The 19021-nt window shown below is 50.3% G+C and overlaps 1 protein-coding gene across 50 annotated transcripts in view; it reads left to right on the forward strand.

Moving 5' to 3' along the window:
- Positions 1-19021, forward strand: part of LOC8035274 — a 306866-nt gene that overhangs the window by 58079 nt on the left and 229766 nt on the right. For all 50 annotated transcript variants that reach the window (XM_040211414.3, XM_040211438.3, XM_040211445.3 and 47 more), the window contains exon 11: positions 13807-13860. In XM_040211414.3, the coding sequence (XP_040067348.1) occupies positions 13807-13860 (54 nt within the window). The remainder of the gene's footprint in view (positions 1-13806; positions 13861-19021) is intronic.

A 19021-nucleotide genomic window follows, 5' to 3' on the forward strand; every position in this document is an offset into this window, starting at 1 on the left:
TTCCACCCCTGAATTCCATGCTCAAGGGCGTTCCTTGGACTTCCATGTCGACAGTAATGGGACGCCGGCTTTGCGGTGACAACATCTTGACGTTAAATGTGTCGTCGCTTCAAGAGTTCGGACCCACTTCTTTCTGCCAACAGTTTTCCTCTTGGCGCTCCGACATGCACGCTGAATGTGACCCTTCTTGCCGCAATTTCATTTCATTTCATTTCATTTCATTTATTTACCTCAAGGGCGTCTTTGAGGACGCATTACATGAGGGGGGTAGGTGGTACATGCATTTGGAACAACATAGTAACACAATTTTCCAAACACAATCATTGGTATAACAAAATCATCGCAATCAGCCCAGCACAGTTTACAAAAAGGAAATCACATTGTACGTACACAACTGCAATTTTGAACTGGACGTAACTATGTATAAAACAACAATTTCAATATGGAGAAACGGAAAGCGACTATGAAAACAACAAACAAGCATGTACGTGTACTATTCATGCCACAGGCGCTCGCACATTGTTTTAAATTCAACGGGATTTGTGTTAGTAACCATCTCGTCTGGCAAGTTATTCCATTCAGTAATCGATAATATTAAGGGTGAAAACAGGAAGGAATTAGTGTGTGACTGGTATTGCTGCACCTTACAGGAATTATCGGTTCGAGGAGAAATATAATGTGCGGAATGACAATAGGTGTTTTTAAAGCACGAGTTGCTGTAGTATAAGTCATGAAAGTAACATATGCGGTAAATATTGCGCCGGGTAGACAATGGAGTGAGACCCAAATTTGTTTTTAAAGCTGAGACACTAGTTTGAGGCGAAAAGTCGTTTGATATGAACCGGGCTGCTTTGCTTTGGACAGATTCTAATTTCGAAGAAAGATAATTTTGATGCGGATGCCATATGATACTTGCATATTCTAGTTTAGGGAGAATGATTGTTTTATATGCTAGCAGTTTTGTTGAAGTGGGGGCCAAGTGTAGGGTGCGCCTTAAGAAACCTAGAGATTTAAATGAGTTGGTGACTAAGTTATCGATGTGTTGTTTCCATGAGAGAGTTTCAGAGATGTTTACTCCTAAGTATCTGTATAGTGGAACACATTCAAGTTGCTGCATGAGTAATGTATATTGGCTGTATGATTTGTTTGAATTCGTAGTAACGGTCATTTGTTTACATTTGTTGGGGTTAACTGTCATCTGCCATTTTGAGCACCAGGAAGATATAGCATCAAGGTCATTTTGGAGGACGTTATGGTCTGTCGGGTCTAAGATTTTTCTATAAATAACACAATCATCCGCGAATAGGTGGATAGTTGAGGTAATCGAAGAGGCAAGATCGTTGATATAAATGAGAAAAAGAAGGGGGCCGAGGACGCTACCTTGGGGGACGCCTGAAGATACTGGGACTGAGTTAGATGAAGAACCATTCACCGAAACTGACTGTTGCCTATTTGTTAGGAACGAAGCTATCCATTTTATTACTACAGGGTTAATCTGGAGGAGAGAAAGTTTTAGGAGTAGTCGTTGGTGGGGGACCGTATCGAATGCTTTGGCAAAGTCTATAAATATCTGTTTGTAGCGAGGAATGATTATTAAAATGAAGATCCGTGACAAACTCAAACAGTTGACTAGTACATGAGTGGCGCTTTCTAAAACCGTGCTGGTTGGGGAAAAAAAAGTTGTGTTGATCCAGGTATGAGATAATATTAGAATAAATAACGTGTTCCATAAGCTTACACGGCACACTGGTGAGTGAGATAGGTCTGTAATTTGATAGATTTGATTCGTTGCCTGATTTGAAAATGGGTTGAACTCGGGCGAATCGCCAGTCAGCTGGTACATCAGCAGAATTTAAACTTTGTTGAAAAAGAGCGCCGAGTATTTTTGATGCTGAGTGCTGAGTCATTTTTAGTAGTTTGGCCGAGATACCATCCTTTCCAGGGGCGCTATTAGAAGACAGGTTTTGAATTGCCTTGTGGATTCCTTCCGGGATGAATAAGATTGGAGGCACGCATATTTCCTGCTGAGATAGAGAGTAAGATGGCAGTGGAAATATTTTGCGTGTAAATACACTGCAAAAGAATGAATTTAACGAATTGGCCGTCTTGTCATCACTAAGTGCCTCCCCCTGGTCGTTTAGAAACGAAGGGCTGTTCTTAGTGTCTTTTGGATTAACTATTTTCCAAAACTTCTTGGGGTCCGTGCAGAGAACGTTAGGTAGGGTGACGGAAAAAAATGTTAATTTTGCTTTTTTTACTTCGGATTTACACAACTTTGAATGAAAGCGATATGATGACCAAGCAGCCAAGTCGTCCAGTCTTTTTGCTTTTAAGAATAGTCTTTTCTTTTTGTTTAACATACATTTTAGACTGTTGGTAAACCAAAGAGATGCAAGGTCAGATGGAATAGCAGTTTTTGGCACAAAAGTGTGAAGTAATTCTATGAACATGTTTTTAATAAGGAGCCAGTTTTCACTTGCGGTTCTCTTGTCATGAGATGACATGTAATATCTTTCCAAGTTTAGTATGGCTGCCGTCATCCCATCGTTATTAGCACGCGAAAACACGAATATTTGCTTAGGAATATTCGCGGAGCGGTTAACCTTCTGTGAAGTTTGAATATGAATCAGAGCGTGGTCACTTATACTTTCCATAGTACTGATAGACGTTACACATTCTGGATTAGTGCTGAAAAATAAATCTAATATAGCATTATTACGGGTTGCTGTGGTTATCATCTGGTGAAGTCCAAACACACTGATTATCGAAAGGAACTCTGTACACTGACGAGAATTAGCATAGTTGGGAAAGGGCAGTAATGTAGACCAGTTTATTTCGGGATAGTTAAAATCGCCAGCAAGGAAACAGTGATCACTGGGAAAATTTTTGGTTACAGTCCCAATGACATGATATAATGATATATTGAATTCAGTTCGATTGACATGAGGTGGTCGGTAACAGACGCCGATTAAGACACTGCGGTAATCCAACTTGACGCGAATCCAAAGCACTTCAAGGTCAGATAAACATTCTATTTGGAAGCATGATACAGCTCTTTTGACCGCAATGATAACACCACCGCCCCTGGCGAAGGTTCGGTCTTTCCGGAAAATAGCATATGATCGATTTAAGATGAGTTCATCATTTGTTATATTAGGTGTTAACCAGGTTTCCGTGCCAAGAATGACGTCAGGCTCGCTACTGGACGTGATGTTTTCAAGTTCGTCTTGTTTGGATAAGATACTTCGAAAGTTAGCAACAATAAAAGAAAGATTAGCAGGAACAGTGCAATTTGTGGACTTGCGATTTACCCTTTGTCAGTCATTCCGCGCAGTGACATCCCGGCGCGTGCGAAGGGAAACAACAGAATCACTCGCCGAGTCATAAATGAATGACTGCGTACCAACGTTTAGTTTGTTATAAATAATTTTGTATTTCGTTCCGCTTTCTCTGAACTGTTCTGCAAATTCCCACAACTTCTGCCGCGCAGAGCGCACCTTATCAGAAAAATCTTCAGAGATTCGTATTGGGGACGTTACATTTTTAAGCTTGAACGCATTGCGGAGAACTTCTTCTCGATCTCGAAAGCTAAGAAATTTTACAATGATCGGTCGCTTTGTTCCGGATCGTTTTTGTCCCAACCGATGGGCCCTTTCAATTTCTCCCAAACTGATTCCTAGCATTTCTTGTGCAAAGCCAGTAATGATGACTTTGGCATCATTCCACGTCTCGTTTTCCAGTTCAGGTAAGCCTTTGAATATTAAATTATTTCGCCTCATTCGGTTTTCTAAGTCGTCAACGACCGTATTCATTTCAGTCAGGTGATCACGAAAAGATATCGAGTCGCACTTAATGCTGTTTACTGTTGTTTCAATCGCGCTTAAGTTTTCCTGAATTTTCGGGATTTCTTTTACTTGGTCTTCTACTTTTGAGACCCGGGTTCCGAGAGCAGCAATGCCGCTGTTGATTTGATCCAATTTTATGGAGGTTTCTTGCTGATTTTTGTTGGTTGCTGCAATCAATGCTTCGATCGCGTGCTGTAGGTTATCAATCTTTTCTGCATTTGTAGGTCCCGGATTTGTCTCAACATCTCTGGCAGAGGCCAAAAGTATGAACATTACTGTAGCTATCATTAGCAGTCTCGCAAACCCAAACATGGTTCTGACAGGCAGGCGTAGCAACTTAACATGTTCAGGTGAGGTCGCTTTCTTCTTAGGTACAAAAGAACCTATACGTGCTCTGAAAGTAGCGATGTCGACACCCATCACAGCAGACAAACGAAAAAAACAAAAATGTAGTACAGAAACACTATTTGGGGATTCACAGCCACTTCAAGAGAAGAACACATCGTACGGGAAGCTTTGCGCTCACCTGCAACGATATCGACGGTGTGAATAGTAGAGTGACAGGGCTGTGAATCCCGCGGTTTCCCTTGCGTCGCTTGTATTTGTAGATCCTGGAATTCGGTCGGTGCTGGTGTGGGTGGGGCTTGGTTGGGTCACGAGGTTTGTCGTCGCGATTTGTCAAGCTGGTACCGGCGCTGCCATCCTCGGGAAGGGGCACGAGCTGCAACGATATCGACGGTGTGAATAGTAGAGTGACAGGGCCGTGAATCCCGCGGTTTCCCTTGCGTCGCTTGTATTTGTAGATCCTGGAATTCGGTCGGTGCTGGCGTGGGTGGGGCTTGGTTGGGTCACGAGGTTTGTCGTCGTGATTTGTCAAGCTGGTACCGGCGCTGTCATCCTCGGGAAGGGGCACGAGCTGCAACGATATCGACGGTGTGAATAGTAGAGTGACAGGGCTGTGAATCCCGCGCCTTCCCTTGCGTCACTTGTATTTGTAGATCCTGGAATTCGGTCGGTGCTGGCGTGGGTGGGGCTTGGTTGGGTCACGAGGTTTGTCGTCGTGATTTGTCAAGCTGGTACCGGCGCTGTCATCCTCGGGAAGGGGCACGAGCTGCAACGATATCGACGGTGTGAATAGTAGAGTGACAGGGCCGTGAATCCCGCGCTTTCCCTTGCGTCGCTTGTATTTGTAGATCCTGGAATTCGGTCGGTGCTGGCGTGGGTGGGGCTTGGTTGGGTCACGAGGTTTGTCGTGATTTGTCAAGCTGGTACCGGCGCTGTCATCCTCGGGAAGGGGCACGAGCTGCAACGATATCGACGGTGTGAATAGTAGAGTGACAGGGCCGTGAATCCCGCGGTTTCCCTTGCGTCGCTTGTATTTGTAGATCCTGGAATTCGGTCGGTGCTGGCGTGGGTGGGGCTTGGTTGGGTCACGAGGTTTGTCGTCGTGATTTGTCAAGCTGGTACCGGCGCTGTCATCCTCGGGAAGGGGCACGAGCTGCAACGATATCGACGGTGTGAATAGTAGAGTGACAGGGCCGTGAATCCCGCGGTTTCCCTTGCGTCGCTTGTATTTGTAGATCCTGGAATTCGGTCGGTGCTGGCGTGGCTGGGGCTTGGTTGGGTCACGAGGTTTGTCGTCGTGATTTGTCAAGCTGGTACCGGCGCTGTCATCCTCGAGAAGGGGCACGAGCTGCAACGATACTGACGGTGTGAATAGTAGAGTGACAGGGCCGTGAATCCTGCGGTTTCCCTTGCGTCGCTTGTATTTGTAGATCCTGGAATTCGGTCGGTGCTGGCGTGGGTGGTGCTTGGTTGGGTCACGAGGTTTGTCGTCGTGATTTGTCAAGCTGGTACCGGCGCTGTCATCCTCGGGAAGGGGCACGAGCTGCAACGATATCGACGGTGTGAATAGTAGAGTGACAGGGCCGTGAATCCCGCGGTTTCCCTTGCGTCGCTTGTATTTGTAGATCCTGGAATTCGGTCGGTGCTGGCGTGGGTGGGGCTTGGTTGGGTCACGAGGTTTTTCGTCGTGATTTGTCAAGCTGGTACCGGCGCTGTCATCCTCGGGAAGGGGCACGAGCTGCAACGATATCGACGGTGTGAATAGTAGAGTGACAGGGCCGTGAATCCCGCGGTTTCCCTTGCGTCGCTTGTATTTGTAGATCCTGGAATTCGGTCGGTGCTGGCGTGGGTGGGGCTTGGTTGGGTCACGAGGTTTTTCGTCGTGATTTGTCAAGCTGGTACCGGCGCTGTCATCCTCGGGAAGGGGCACGAGCTGCAACGATATCGACGGTGTGAATAGTAGAGTGACAGGGCCGTGAATACCGCGCTTTCCCTTGCGTCGCTTGTATTTGTAGATCCTGGAATTCGGTCGGTGCTGGCGTGGGTGGGGCTTGGTTGGGTCACGAGGTTTGTCGTCGTGATTTGTCAAGCTGGTACCGGCGCTGTCATCCTCGGGAAGGGGCACGAGCTGCAACGATATCGACGGTGTGAATAGTAGAGTGACAGGGCTGTGAATCCCGCGCCTTCCCTTGCGTCACTTGTATTTGTAGATCCTGGAATTCGGTCGGTGCTGGCGTGGGTGGGGCTTGGTTGGGTCACGAGGTTTGTCGTCGTGATTTGTCAAGCTGGTACCGGCGCTGTCATCCTCGGGAAGGGGCACGAGCTGCAACGATATCGACGGTGTGAATAGTAGAGTGACAGGGCCGTGAATCCCGCGCTTTCCCTTGCGTCGCTTGTATTTGTAGATCCTGGAATTCGGTCGGTGCTGGCGTGGGTGGGGCTTGGTTGGGTCACGAGGTTTGTCGTGATTTGTCAAGCTGGTACCGGCGCTGTCATCCTCGGGAAGGGGCACGAGCTGCAACGATATCGACGGTGTGAATAGTAGAGTGACAGGGCCGTGAATCCCGCGGTTTCCCTTGCGTCGCTTGTATTTGTAGATCCTGGAATTCGGTCGGTGCTGGCGTGGGTGGGGCTTGGTTGGGTCACGAGGTTTGTCGTCGTGATTTGTCAAGCTGGTACCGGCGCTTTCATCCTCGGGAAGGGGCACGAGCTGCAACGATATCGACGGTGTGAATAGTAGAGTGACAGGGCCGTGAATCCCGCGGTTTCCCTTGCGTCGCTTGTATTTGTAGATCCTGGAATTCGGTCGGTGCTGGCGTGGCTGGGGCTTGGTTGGGTCACGAGGTTTGTCGTCGTGATTTGTCAAGCTGGTACCGGCGCTGTCATCCTCGAGAAGGGGCACGAGCTGCAACGATACTGACGGTGTGAATAGTAGAGTGACAGGGCCGTGAATCCTGCGGTTTCCCTTGCGTCGCTTGTATTTGTAGATCCTGGAATTCGGTCGGTGCTGGCGTGGGTGGGGCTTGGTTGGGTCACGAGGTTTGTCGTCGTGATTTGTCAAGCTGGTACCGGCGCTGTCATCCTCGGGAAGGGGCACGAGCTGCAACGATATCGACGGTGTGAATAGTAGAGTGACAGGGCCGTGAATCCCGCGGTTTCCCTTGCGTCGCTTGTATTTGTAGATCCTGGAATTCGGTCGGTGCTGGCGTGGGTGGGGCTTGGTTGGGTCACGAGGTTTTTCGTCGTGATTTGTCAAGCTGGTACCGGCGCTGTCATCCTCGGGAAGGGGCACGAGCTGCAACGATATCGACGGTGTGAATAGTAGAGTGACAGGGCCGTGAATCCCGCGGTTTCCCTTGCGTCGCTTGTATTTGTAGATCCTGGAATTCGGTCGGTGCTGGCGTGGGTGGGGCTTGGTTGGGTCACGAGGTTTTTCGTCGTGATTTGTCAAGCTGGTACCGGCGCTGTCATCCTCGGGAAGGGGCACGAGCTGCAACGATATCGACGGTGTGAATAGTAGAGTGACAGGGCCGTGAATACCGCGCTTTCCCTTGCGTCGCTTGTATTTGTAGATCCTGGAATTCGGTCGGTGCTGGCGTGGGTGGGGCTTGGTTGGGTCACGAGGTTTTTCGTCGTGATTTGTCAAGCTGGTACCGGCGCTGTCATCCTCGGGAAGGGGCACGAGCTGCAACGATATCGACGGTGTGAATAGTAGAGTGACAGGGCCGTGAATCCCGCGGTTTCCCTTGCGTCGCTTGTATTTGTAGATCCTGGAATTCGGTCGGTGCTGGCGTGGGTGGGGCTTGGTTGGGTCACGAGGTTTTTCGTCGTGATTTGTCAAGCTGGTACCGGCGCTGTCATCCTCGGGAAGGGGCACGAGCTGCAACGATATCGACGGTGTGAATAGTAGAGTGACAGGGCCGTGAATCCCGCGCTTTCCCTTGCGTCACTTGTATTTGTAGATCCTGGAATTCGGTCGGTGCTGGCGTGGGTGGGGCTTGGTTGGGTCACGAGGTTTGTCGTCGTGATTTGTCAAGCTGGTACCGGCGCTGTCATCCTCGGGAAGGGGCACGAGCTGCAACGATATCGACGGTGTGAATAGTAGAGTGACAGGGCCGTGAATCCCGCGCTTTCCCTTGCGTCGCTTGTATTTGTAGATCCTGGAATTCGGTCGGTGCTGGCGTGGGTGGGGCTTGGTTGGGTCACGAGGTTTTTCGTCGTGATTTGTCAAGCTGGTACCGGCGCTGTCATCCTCGGGAAGGGGCACGAGCTGCAACGATATCGACGGTGTGAATAGTAGAGTGACAGGGCCGTGAATCCCGCGGTTTCCCTTGCGTCGCTTGTATTTGTAGATCCTGGAATTCGGTCGGTGCTGGCGTGGGTGGGGCTTGGTTGGGTCACGAGGTTTTTCGTCGTGATTTGTCAAGCTGGTACCGGCGCTGTCATCCTCGGGAAGGGGCACGAGCTGCAACGATATCGACGGTGTGAATAGTAGAGTGACAGGGCCGTGAATCCCGCGGTTTCCCTTGCGTCGCTTGTATTTGTAGATCCTGGAATTCGGTCAGTGCTGGCGTGGCTGGGGCTTGGTTGGGTCACGAGGTTTGTCGTCGTGATTTGTCAAGCTGGTACCGGCGCTGTCATCCTCGGGAAGGGGCACGAGCTGCAATGATATCGACGGTGTGAATAGTAGAGTGACAGGGCCGTGAATCCTGCGGTTTCCCTTGCGTCGCTTGTATTTGTAGATCCTGGAATTCGGTCGGTGCTGGCGTGGGTGGGGCTTGGTTGGGTCACGAGGTTTGTCGTCGTGATTTGTCAAGCTGATACCGGCGCTGTCATCCTCGGGAAGGGGCACGAGCTGCAACGATATCGACGGTGTGAATAGTAGAGTGACAGGGCCGTGAATCCCGCGGTTTCCCTTGCGTCGCTTGTATTTGTAGATCCTGGAATTCGGTCGGTGCTGGCGTGGGTGGGGCTTGGTTGGGTCACGAGGTTTGTCGTCGTGATTTGTCAAGCTGGTACCGGCGCTGTCATCCTCGGGAAGGGGCACGAGCTGCAACGATATCGACGGTGTGAATAGTAGAGTGACAGGGCCGTGAATCCCGCGGTTTCCCTTGCGTCGCTTGTATTTGTAGATCCTGGAATTCGGTCGGTGCTGGCGTGGGTGGGGCTTGGTTTGGTCACGAGGTTTTTCGTCGTGATTTGTCAAGCTGGTACCGGCGCTGTCGTCCTCGGGAAGGGGCACGAGCTGCAACGATATCGACGGTGTGAATAGTAGAGTGACAGGGCCGTGAATCCCGCGGTTTCCCTTGCGTCGCTTGTATTTGTAGATCCTGGAATTCGGTCGGTGCTGGCGTGGGTGGGGCTTGGTTGGGTCACGAGGTTTGTCGTCGTGATTTGTCAAGCTGGTACCGGCGCTGTCATCCTCGGGAAGGGGCACGAGCTGCAGCGATATCGACGGTGTGAATAGTAGAGTGACAGGGCCGTGAATCCCGCGCTTTCCCTTGCGTCGCTTGTATTTGTAGATCCTGGAATTCGGTCGGTGCTGGCGTGGGTGGGGCTTGGTTGGGTCACGAGGTTTGTCGTCGTGATTTGTCAAGCTGGTACCGGCGCTGTCATCCTCGGGAAGGGGCACGAGCTGCAACGATATCGACGGTGTGAATAGTAGAGTGACAGGGCCGTGAATCCCGCGGTTTCCCTTGCGTTGCTTGTATTTGTAGATCCTGGAATTCGGTCGGTGCTGGCGTGGGTGGGGCTTGGTTGGGTCACGAGGTTTGTCGTCGTGATTTGTCAAGCTGGTACCGGCGCTGTCATTCTCGGGAAGGGGCACGAGCTGCAACGATATCGACGGTGTGAATAGTAGAGTGACAGGGCCGTGAATCCCGCGGTTTCCCTTGCGTCGCTTGTATTTGTAGATCCTGGAATTCGGTCGGTGCTGGCATGGGAGGGGCTTGGTTGGGTCACGAGGTTTGTCGTCGTGATTTGTCAAGCTGGTACCGGCGCTGTCATCCTCGGGAAGGGGCACGAGCTGCAACGATATCGACGGTGTGAATAGTAGAGTGACAGGGCCGTGAATTCATGAACTTACCGTATTTACTCGAATGTAACGCGAGTTTTTTTTTTTTCAAATTTCCCTTACCTAATTTGGGGGTGCGCGTTATAATTGAAACGTGTCAAAATTTGCCTTGGCGGTGTCGCAGCACAGGCTCTTTAAGATGGCGACGACAAATCTCGCAATCTTTCAATCTTGTGCTGGTAACATATACACACTGGAAACAGCCAATCCAATCCTATTCTTGTTTGCGACTCGTTGCGCCCATGTTAGGGTTACGCGTTACCTTCACAACGCTTTCTCTTTCTGTTAGGGTTACTGTACCCATGTGCCCGTGTTGTCCGTGTTTTGTGAGCTGCTGCTACGTGATTCCGCAACTGGACTCTCGAGCAAATGGCGACGCGACGAGCTCAGTACGACGCCCGTTTAAAAAAAGTGCAATTATGATGGCTGAGGAAATCAAAAACTGCCGCGGCTCGACGGGTAAATGTGACAGAATCGACTATCCGTGGGTGGAGACTCTAGCGTGAAGTGCTCTTCAAGTGTGAACCCGGCCGAAAAGGCTTCCGCGGACCACATTGTAGTACTTTTTAAGGTACTTTGTTTCCCTTACTTAACTCGCGTTACATTCGTGTTCTTTTTTTTTTTGGGGGGGCTGTGAAAAGTCACCCCTCGCATTACAATCGTGGTCGCGTTACATTCGAGTAAATACGGTATCTGCAATGTGTGGACACGCCCAGGCGAAATGCTTATCAGAGTTACAGCGATAACACTCGAACGAACAACTGTTTCCTTTTCACGGAATCTTCGGTGCTCATCTTGTGCAAGTCATCGCTCCTTTCTTTTGCGTGCACTTTCTGAACATTCTTTTAAGCTTCTTCTAACGCGAGACAGCTTTTTGAAATGTTAACGTTTTGTCCTCTGCAAACAAGTACCGCGCTATGTCTGCACGGAATAAACCGCACACGAACCGATCTCTCAGCGGCTCGTCTAGAAAACTGCCGAACTTGCAGATTTGAGAAAGCTTCCTGAGCTCCGCTACATATTGTGTGATACTTTTATGTTCCAACTGACTACGGCGATGGAATTTAGCTTGCTCTCCAATCACGGATACTATCGGTGACAGCTGGTTTTGCAGCAATTGGGTTAGTTAGCGTCCTTTCTGACGGTATGGCAGGTGCCGTCAACGACTTCAAGAGACTGTACGTTCTAGGCCCAATAACACTTAAAAAAGCATGTACCTTGAGGTTGTCAGCTATTTTGTTGATTAGAAAAAAAGGACGTCAACCTTTCTTCATAAGACAGCCAGCCACTCACGGTTTCATCGAATGCTTCCACTTGGCCGATATGACTGGAGGATGCCATCTTGAGAAGCTTGCTGTTGCCGAGTATCCAGCGGCGTGCGGCGATGCTTCGCTGTCTGCTGGGTCGCAGCTTCAAATTCTTACCTTCGTCTTGCCTTTGTTGCCCCCATCTTCGTTGGCCAGTTGTTATGTCTGCAAGGCAAGGAGTGGCAGGACAAGGAAGGTCTGCGAACAGCTTTATTCCGCAGAAGCCGGCAACGATCTGGCTGCGCGTATGACAGTGCTCTATATAGAGCGCCCGGTGACGTCATTACTACGTGTGCTGCTGATAGCAATGGTGGTGGCCTGTAGCAGCCAGCAACACGGGCCGCCCACGTTCACACGCTGCAACCAATTCCTGCAAGTTACCATCATCATCATGAAATTTTATTTGAGAGCGCAGCTCTTAGGTGCTCGTTTCCGGCTTGAGCGGCGTCGGCGTAACCGCGCGGTGCATGATGGGTAAATTTCCCTGCTAAATTTAGCGGAAAATTTTTCTTGCACTATTTAGACATCATTACGCACTATCAATGTGTTTTTATGCATTTAAATTTTGTTGAGAATACTAATGCATCTTTCTGAAACAGTTGATTTTCAAAAACGATCAATTTCAAACCAGAACTAAGTCTTTTGTTGTCATCATCACCGGCACGAGGTATCACGTGAAAATATCGCGTCCCTGATTGGATCCAGCCGCTTCAAACGCCTTCGAATTGGCTCGCTTGTTTTGAGCCGGTCCCGATCGCAGCAATTCGTGGTGATCTCGGAAAAGCTAGGGAACAACCCACCAACAACTCCAAAATTGCTGAGAAAGTTGCTCCGTCTGAAGGGTGCCTCACGCACTTACTGCCCTCACGCCCCTCATGCACTCATGGCCCTCACACCCCTCACGCACTCATGTCACTCACCCCGTCACGCCCCTCATACCTCTCATGCACTCATGGCCCTCACACCCCTCACGGCCCTCATACCCCTCACGCACTCATGCCACTCACCCCCTCACTCCCCTCATGCCTCATGCACTCATGGCCCTGACACCCCTCACGGCCCTCATACCCCTCACGCACTCATGCCACTCACCCCCTCACGCCCCTCATGCACTCATGGCCCTCACACCCCTCACTGCCCTCACACCCCTCACGCACTCATGCCACTCACCCCCTCACGCCCGTCGTGCCTCATGCACTCATGGCCCTCACACCCCTCACCGCCCTCATACCCCTCACGCACTCATGGCCCTCACGCCACTCACCGCCCTCACGCCCCTCACTCACCCATGGCCTTCACACTCCTCATGCCTCTCACACCCCTCACGCACTCACCGCCCTCACGGCTGTCATGCACACTCACGGTCCTCACAGCACTCACTCACCCTCACACTCATAAATTTTCCTGGTTCAGAAACTCACTCACCCTCACCTCTCCTGTGAAGATGAGGGTGAGTGAGGGCCCTCATGAGTGAGGTTTGCTGAGGTATGATTATGGTAGTGTATTCTTTTTGCTATCGCACCGAGTAAAAATACCTGAACACGGGGGCACATCTTTGAACAAAAAATGTGACCATGAAAGGGTTAGAGCGGACTTTTAAAAGCAGCCATTATTTCGGTCATTACACAGCTTTGGTTCAGTAGTGGTGGCATCCATTCTGCAAACCGCTGTCATTGCGCTTGGCGCCTTGCGAGTCTCGGACAGATATAATGTGAAGATGTGGCGCTTGACTGGCTGCTGTTGCACCAAGTTGTGGAATCGAGACATTTGCTTTGATCCTGATCGAAGCTGGCAATTTGTATCTCTGACACAAACACCCGGGGAACTCGTTAGCAATTTTGGAATGTCAAAGAAGATTGCTCTGTCTGATGCAGGGGTTAGTGGTTCATTACCAGGGGTGCCAATGTGACAGACCCTTAGAGAAGATATGTAATGGAATGAATGAGGAAATTTGGGAGCTTGGGGCACCCTTCAAGGTACTTTGGGCAATCCTGCAAGGTGTCCTGGGGGACCCTTGAAAGTGCTCTTGAGTACCTTTAAGAGTGCTCTAAAGAACCCTTGAATGTGCTCTGGGTTACCCTGATTGAGAGCCCATGCATTAGCACATCATTGTCAATGAGGCCATTTTCTTGATAATTATGGCAAAGCAGTTCTCTGCTCTGAATTAAGCATTAAAAGCACCATAATGTCTAGCGTGTTAATTTGTATTCAAGCATCTTGCCATCTCTTTTTACAGGATTGGCCGGCTCCAGCGAAGACAATGCAATGGCAACTGTCACTTTCAAGACTGGTCTGTTACTGCATAAGCAATTTTTCCATTATGTGTAGGGTTTCGTGTATCCGCTATTGACCCCGTCAAATCCCGAAAAATACTTACCCGCAAGCCGGTTTTATCCAAATCGGGGAAAACTGAAAAGTCCGAAATTGGAATTCTGTTCTTGAATAAGAAAAGCCCAAGCTTCACAGAAAGAGACCTCTATGTGCAGCTTTGTTGCGTGTGACCCAGATATCAGCCTCCGCTGAACTAAACATGATGGATCATTGGGCCATTCGGAATGAATGGCCCAATTGAAACAGCGTGACTGGGCATGGACAAAAGGAGAGACTGGACAGAAATGCTGCATTCGTGTTCTCTGGTCTGTATCTTCTTCTGGGTCTAGTCGTGCTGTTTCTGGACTTAGATGTCCATTGAACTGGCTGGGAAGAATGTTTTGTATTTACTAATTAATTGTACGTTTGAAGGTCCAGCAGGGGATGACATGAGGGGTATTGGAGAGGAGATCGAACGATAGGGGGCTCAGTTTTATTATCATCATCACCTCCACAAAAAATTGCTGTGTGGCAAACTCCGACGCCAACATTCGCCAAGCTTATACCGTATCGTTTTTGCGCTCAGTGCATATTTGTTTGTAGCTATGGGGTGCGCACTTGCTGTGTACTGCAGTGCTCGAAGCATGCTTTTGAATCTGGTATATGTAGTGCAAAGGACTGCTGCACGAATGCAACGATGCGGATATTGTCCGCCGTCAACTCTGGTGCAACAGTGCATTCAATGACACGATAGCAGTTGAGCACGCCCTCTTCTTCAACGAGACACAGCTTGCTTTCGTGGATATCGTCCATGATTGTCACAAGAGACAGAGTAACTGAAAATTGACGTGCGTGTGCAGGTACTTCCAAAAGAGGGGGGGGTCAATGTATAAAATGTTCAAGAACCCCCTCTCTCCCCCCTCACCCTTGATATTTACACATGCACAGTCCAAGAGGGGTATCAGTGTAGTTGACAAGCGATAAGCATAGGAATGTCTGCCATGCCAAGACGCGTGACAGTGATGCAACGCCACGTGACGCACACCGTGGCGCGTATTGGTCACGAATCACGAGCCCTGCCCAAAAGGCGAGACTGGCTGGGATCACGGCGGCAGCGGGATGGATTTCTAGCAGCTCCTTTTTTATTTGTTAATTGTGGTGATAAAGATTTGTTTGCTTTTGAAACCTGCAAACGTCTTTCTGTCGCCTCGAATTGGTGACCCGGAGAACGCTTTACCTCCAAAGACCTTCATCTTCTGTGCCAAGGGTATCCAAGCCACCCTCACTCGCCATGTCTATTCCTGAGCAGCCCGCTGCGGGTCAACTGTCAGCACTTCACCTTCGCCTGTCTCCATTCTGGACAATGGACCCACAAATCTGGTTTGCCCAGGTGGAGGGCCAGTTCACCACTTCGCGGATCACTTCACAAGTCCAGAGGTTCCACCACATCATCGCAGCGCTTCTGCCAGATATTGCAGCGGAAATCAGGGACCTGGACCTTACACCGCCTGCGAACGCTCCTTACGACACCCTCAAGGCGGAGCTCATACGGAGGACCACGTCGTGGGAACAGCGTCGACTCCAACAGCTCCTCACGTCAGGGTAGTTGGGCGACCGCAAGCCTTCACAGCTGCTGCGGCACCTACAACAACTTTTGGGTGGGAAGGCGCCTGACTTCGACGCCACGTTGCTTCGGGAGCTTTTCCTTAGAGGCTCCCGACTAACGTCCGCATGGTCCTGACGTGTGCGTCTAGACTTGACCTCGAAGAACTGGCACAGCCCGCAGACTTTGTCATAGATGTCGCTGTGCCCACCATTGCACAAGTCGAAGGTCAGACCGGACCACTACCGTCCACGACATCACCTGCTGGTGTGACGACTGCCACAGCCGACGTCAGCGGCCTTAGAGAGGAATTTCATTGTGAGATGGGACGCCTGTCTGCTCAGATCACTGCCTTCACCACCCACATTCCAACTCACCAATGTCACAGATTGCCATCTCAACAACGTCGGCATCGTTCTCCTTCGCCCTCCCAAGGTACGTGCTGGTACCATCGCATTTTCGGCGCGCAAGCCAAGAAGTGCGTTTCTTCATGCACAGCCTCGGAAAATGCCCAGACCCACCACTAGAGGCAGCGAGTGGTGCGGCCTTCGAAGCCAGTGGTTTTTCTTTTTATACCAGACAAGAATTCTGGTCTTCTCTTCCTAGTTGACACCGGCGCCGAAGTTAGCATCCTACCGGTGACGTCCATCTCAAGCATGCCAGAGCGCTCCAACGTCACTTTGCAAGCGGCGTACAAGTCTGCCATTGCCACCTACAGCAAACGAGCACTCGCACTAAACATCGGCTTGCGAAGACGTCTGAGATGGGTGTTCCTAGTGGCTGACATGACGCATCCAATCCTAGCGGCAGATTTCCTTCATCTCTTCAAACTCCTAGTGGACATGCAGCGACTGCACCTTGTGGGTTCAACGACCAACTTCAAAGTCCAAGGCATAGAATCCACATCATCACTCTCGCAACGTTGCACTCCACTTGCCACAAAGTTTGAAGATCTGCTTCGGAGGTTCCCTACACTCGCACGTCCTGCCAACTTTCGGCAGCCGGTGGAACATGACATCACTCATCACATCGTGACGACCGGACCTTTCACTTATGCTCGACCTCGAAGACTCCTGGAAGACCAGTTAAAGATAGCGAAGGCTGAGTTCGAGCATATGCTTGAGCTCGGCATTATCAGGCCTTGGTCAGGTCTATGGGCATCCCCCCTCCACATGGTGCAGAAAAAATCCCTAGGGGATTGGCGGCCATGCAGCAACTAACGCGTGCTGAACAACTCCACCGTTTTAGACCGCTATCCGCTACCACACATCACGGATTGCACCGCGTCGTTGGAAGGGATAACTATATTTTTGAAAATCGATCTAGTCAAAGCTTACCACCAGATCCCTGTGGAGCCATCCAGCATACCAAAGACAGCTATCATCACTCCGTTTGGCTTCTTCGAGTATGTCAGGATGCCATTCGGCCTACGTAACGCGGCGCAGACATTTTAGCGAGTCATCGACAGCGTCACCCATGGGCTGACATTTTGTTTCACATATGTCGACGATATCCTGGTGTCCAGCGCTGATGCCGAGCAACATCTTGAACACCTAGAGATCATGTTCCAGCGCCTAGCTCAATATGGACTCATTATCAACAAGGCCAGATGTGAGTTTGGCGTTTCCAAACTGGATTTTCTAGGCCACCACGTCGACTCCAAAGGCATCTGCCCACTTCCATCATAAGTCGACACGGTCACAAAGTTCGCCACACCAACGTCGCGCAGGAAGCTTCGAGAGTTCCTCGTACTTGTGAATTTTTACCGGTGTTTCTACCACATTGTGCAACTGTTCTGCAGCCCCTGACATATCTCCTGGAGGAAAATCTGCATGACTCTTCACCTCTACCATGGTCTCCAGAAGCAGCGGAGGCGTTCGGGGCGATTAAGGCATCGCTTGCAGAAGCTGCACTATTAGCGCATTCGCTAACTGGTGCGCCTCTCTGTGTGATGACAGACGCCTCAGATGTCGCTGTCGGCGATGTGCTCGAGCAGCTTGTTGGTGGACACTGGCAACCTCTAGGATTCTTTTCCAAGAAACTTTCGCCAGCGAGTCCCGCTACAGTACCTTCAGTCGAAAACTCCTAGGTATCTACTTCACCATCAAGCATTTTCGGCACTACCTAGAGGGTCGGGAATTTCACATCCTTGCCCACCACAAGCCGATCACTTTCGCAATTCAAGCAACACACAGCCGCCTTTCCTCTAAAGAATGTCGGCATCTTTTGTTTGTCGCAGAATTGACATCCGCCACATCAAGGCCACCGACAACTCACCTGCTGATGCGTTGTCTCGGGTCACTTGTTGCAAAGCCATCCCCAACGCTTTAGATTTCGCTGCTCGAGCAGCAGCTCAGCAGGGCGACCAGCAGATCCTGAGACTACTATCCGCGTCCAGCAACCTTGATTTACGCGAAGTGTTACTCCCAGGCTGCGATACAACGGTCATCTGCGACATGTTCGCAGGTACACCTCGGCCAGTGATACCGCCCATTTTTCGGCGACCCATTTTCAATTCGCTGCACAGCCTTTCCCATCCTGGCATCTGAGCGACCCAACATCTCATCGCTCAGCGCTTTGTTTGGCAGGGAATGAAGAAAGATGTGCGCGTGTGGGCATGTACTTGTCTTCTTTGTCAGCGTTCCAAGGTTCAATGACATACCTTTGCACCTTTCGCTACAATGCAGACAGCCACCGCTCGTTTCGACAACATTCACCTGGACATTGTAGGTCCTTTGCCACCATTGCAAGGAGCCAGATACATGCTCACGTGCATATACAGATTCACGCGTTGGCCAGAGGTCTTTTCCATCGCAGATATCTCTGCAACAACAATTGTGAAGACCCTAGTCAACGGCTGGATATCGCGTTTCGGCGTTCCGTCATCTCTATCTGCCGATTGAGGCCCACAGTTCGAATCGAGACTGTTTCAGGAGCTCATGGTACTCGTGGGAACATCTCGCATTTGTACCACAGCGTACCATCCCGCTGCTAACGGCCTGGTGGAAAGGTTCCATCGAACATTAAAGGCCGCGCTAAAAGCATGCAACGACCCCAGCAACTGGGCCAGACTGCTTCCTATTGTCCTACTAGGCCTGCACACCACCCTTAAGGGAGGAGGTGGGGAATAAATATGAACTTTCTTATTTCTAGAGATATCTGAACGAAATTTACAGGGTGTGTTTATAGCACAGACATTAGAGTAACTGCAAAGTTTCATGGAGCTATGCATATTATTTCTCAAGTTACCAATATTTATCATAATCGTCCATATGCATTCCTTATCCCAGGTCTGGAGAATTTGTAAAAGGTAGTAGCGGCGTAAAATTTGTTATGATGACTCCTGGATAGGTTCCCCAGGGCATAACAGAGCCCTTTTAGAGCGCAGCTGTTAGGGGCCCGTTTCCAGACTGAGCGGCGTCGGCGTAACCAAGGGGGGGGGGGGGGGGTCATGTGACCCCCCCCCCCCCTTGAGGTCACGTGATCCCCCCGAGGCCACGTGATCCTCCCGAGGTCACGTGACCCACCCAGGTCACGT

This window comes from Ixodes scapularis, unplaced genomic scaffold, assembly GCF_016920785.2.
Source record: "Ixodes scapularis isolate PalLabHiFi unplaced genomic scaffold, ASM1692078v2 PGA_scaffold11__112_contigs__length_91849675, whole genome shotgun sequence".
Lineage (NCBI taxonomy): Eukaryota > Metazoa > Arthropoda > Arachnida > Ixodida > Ixodidae > Ixodes > Ixodes scapularis.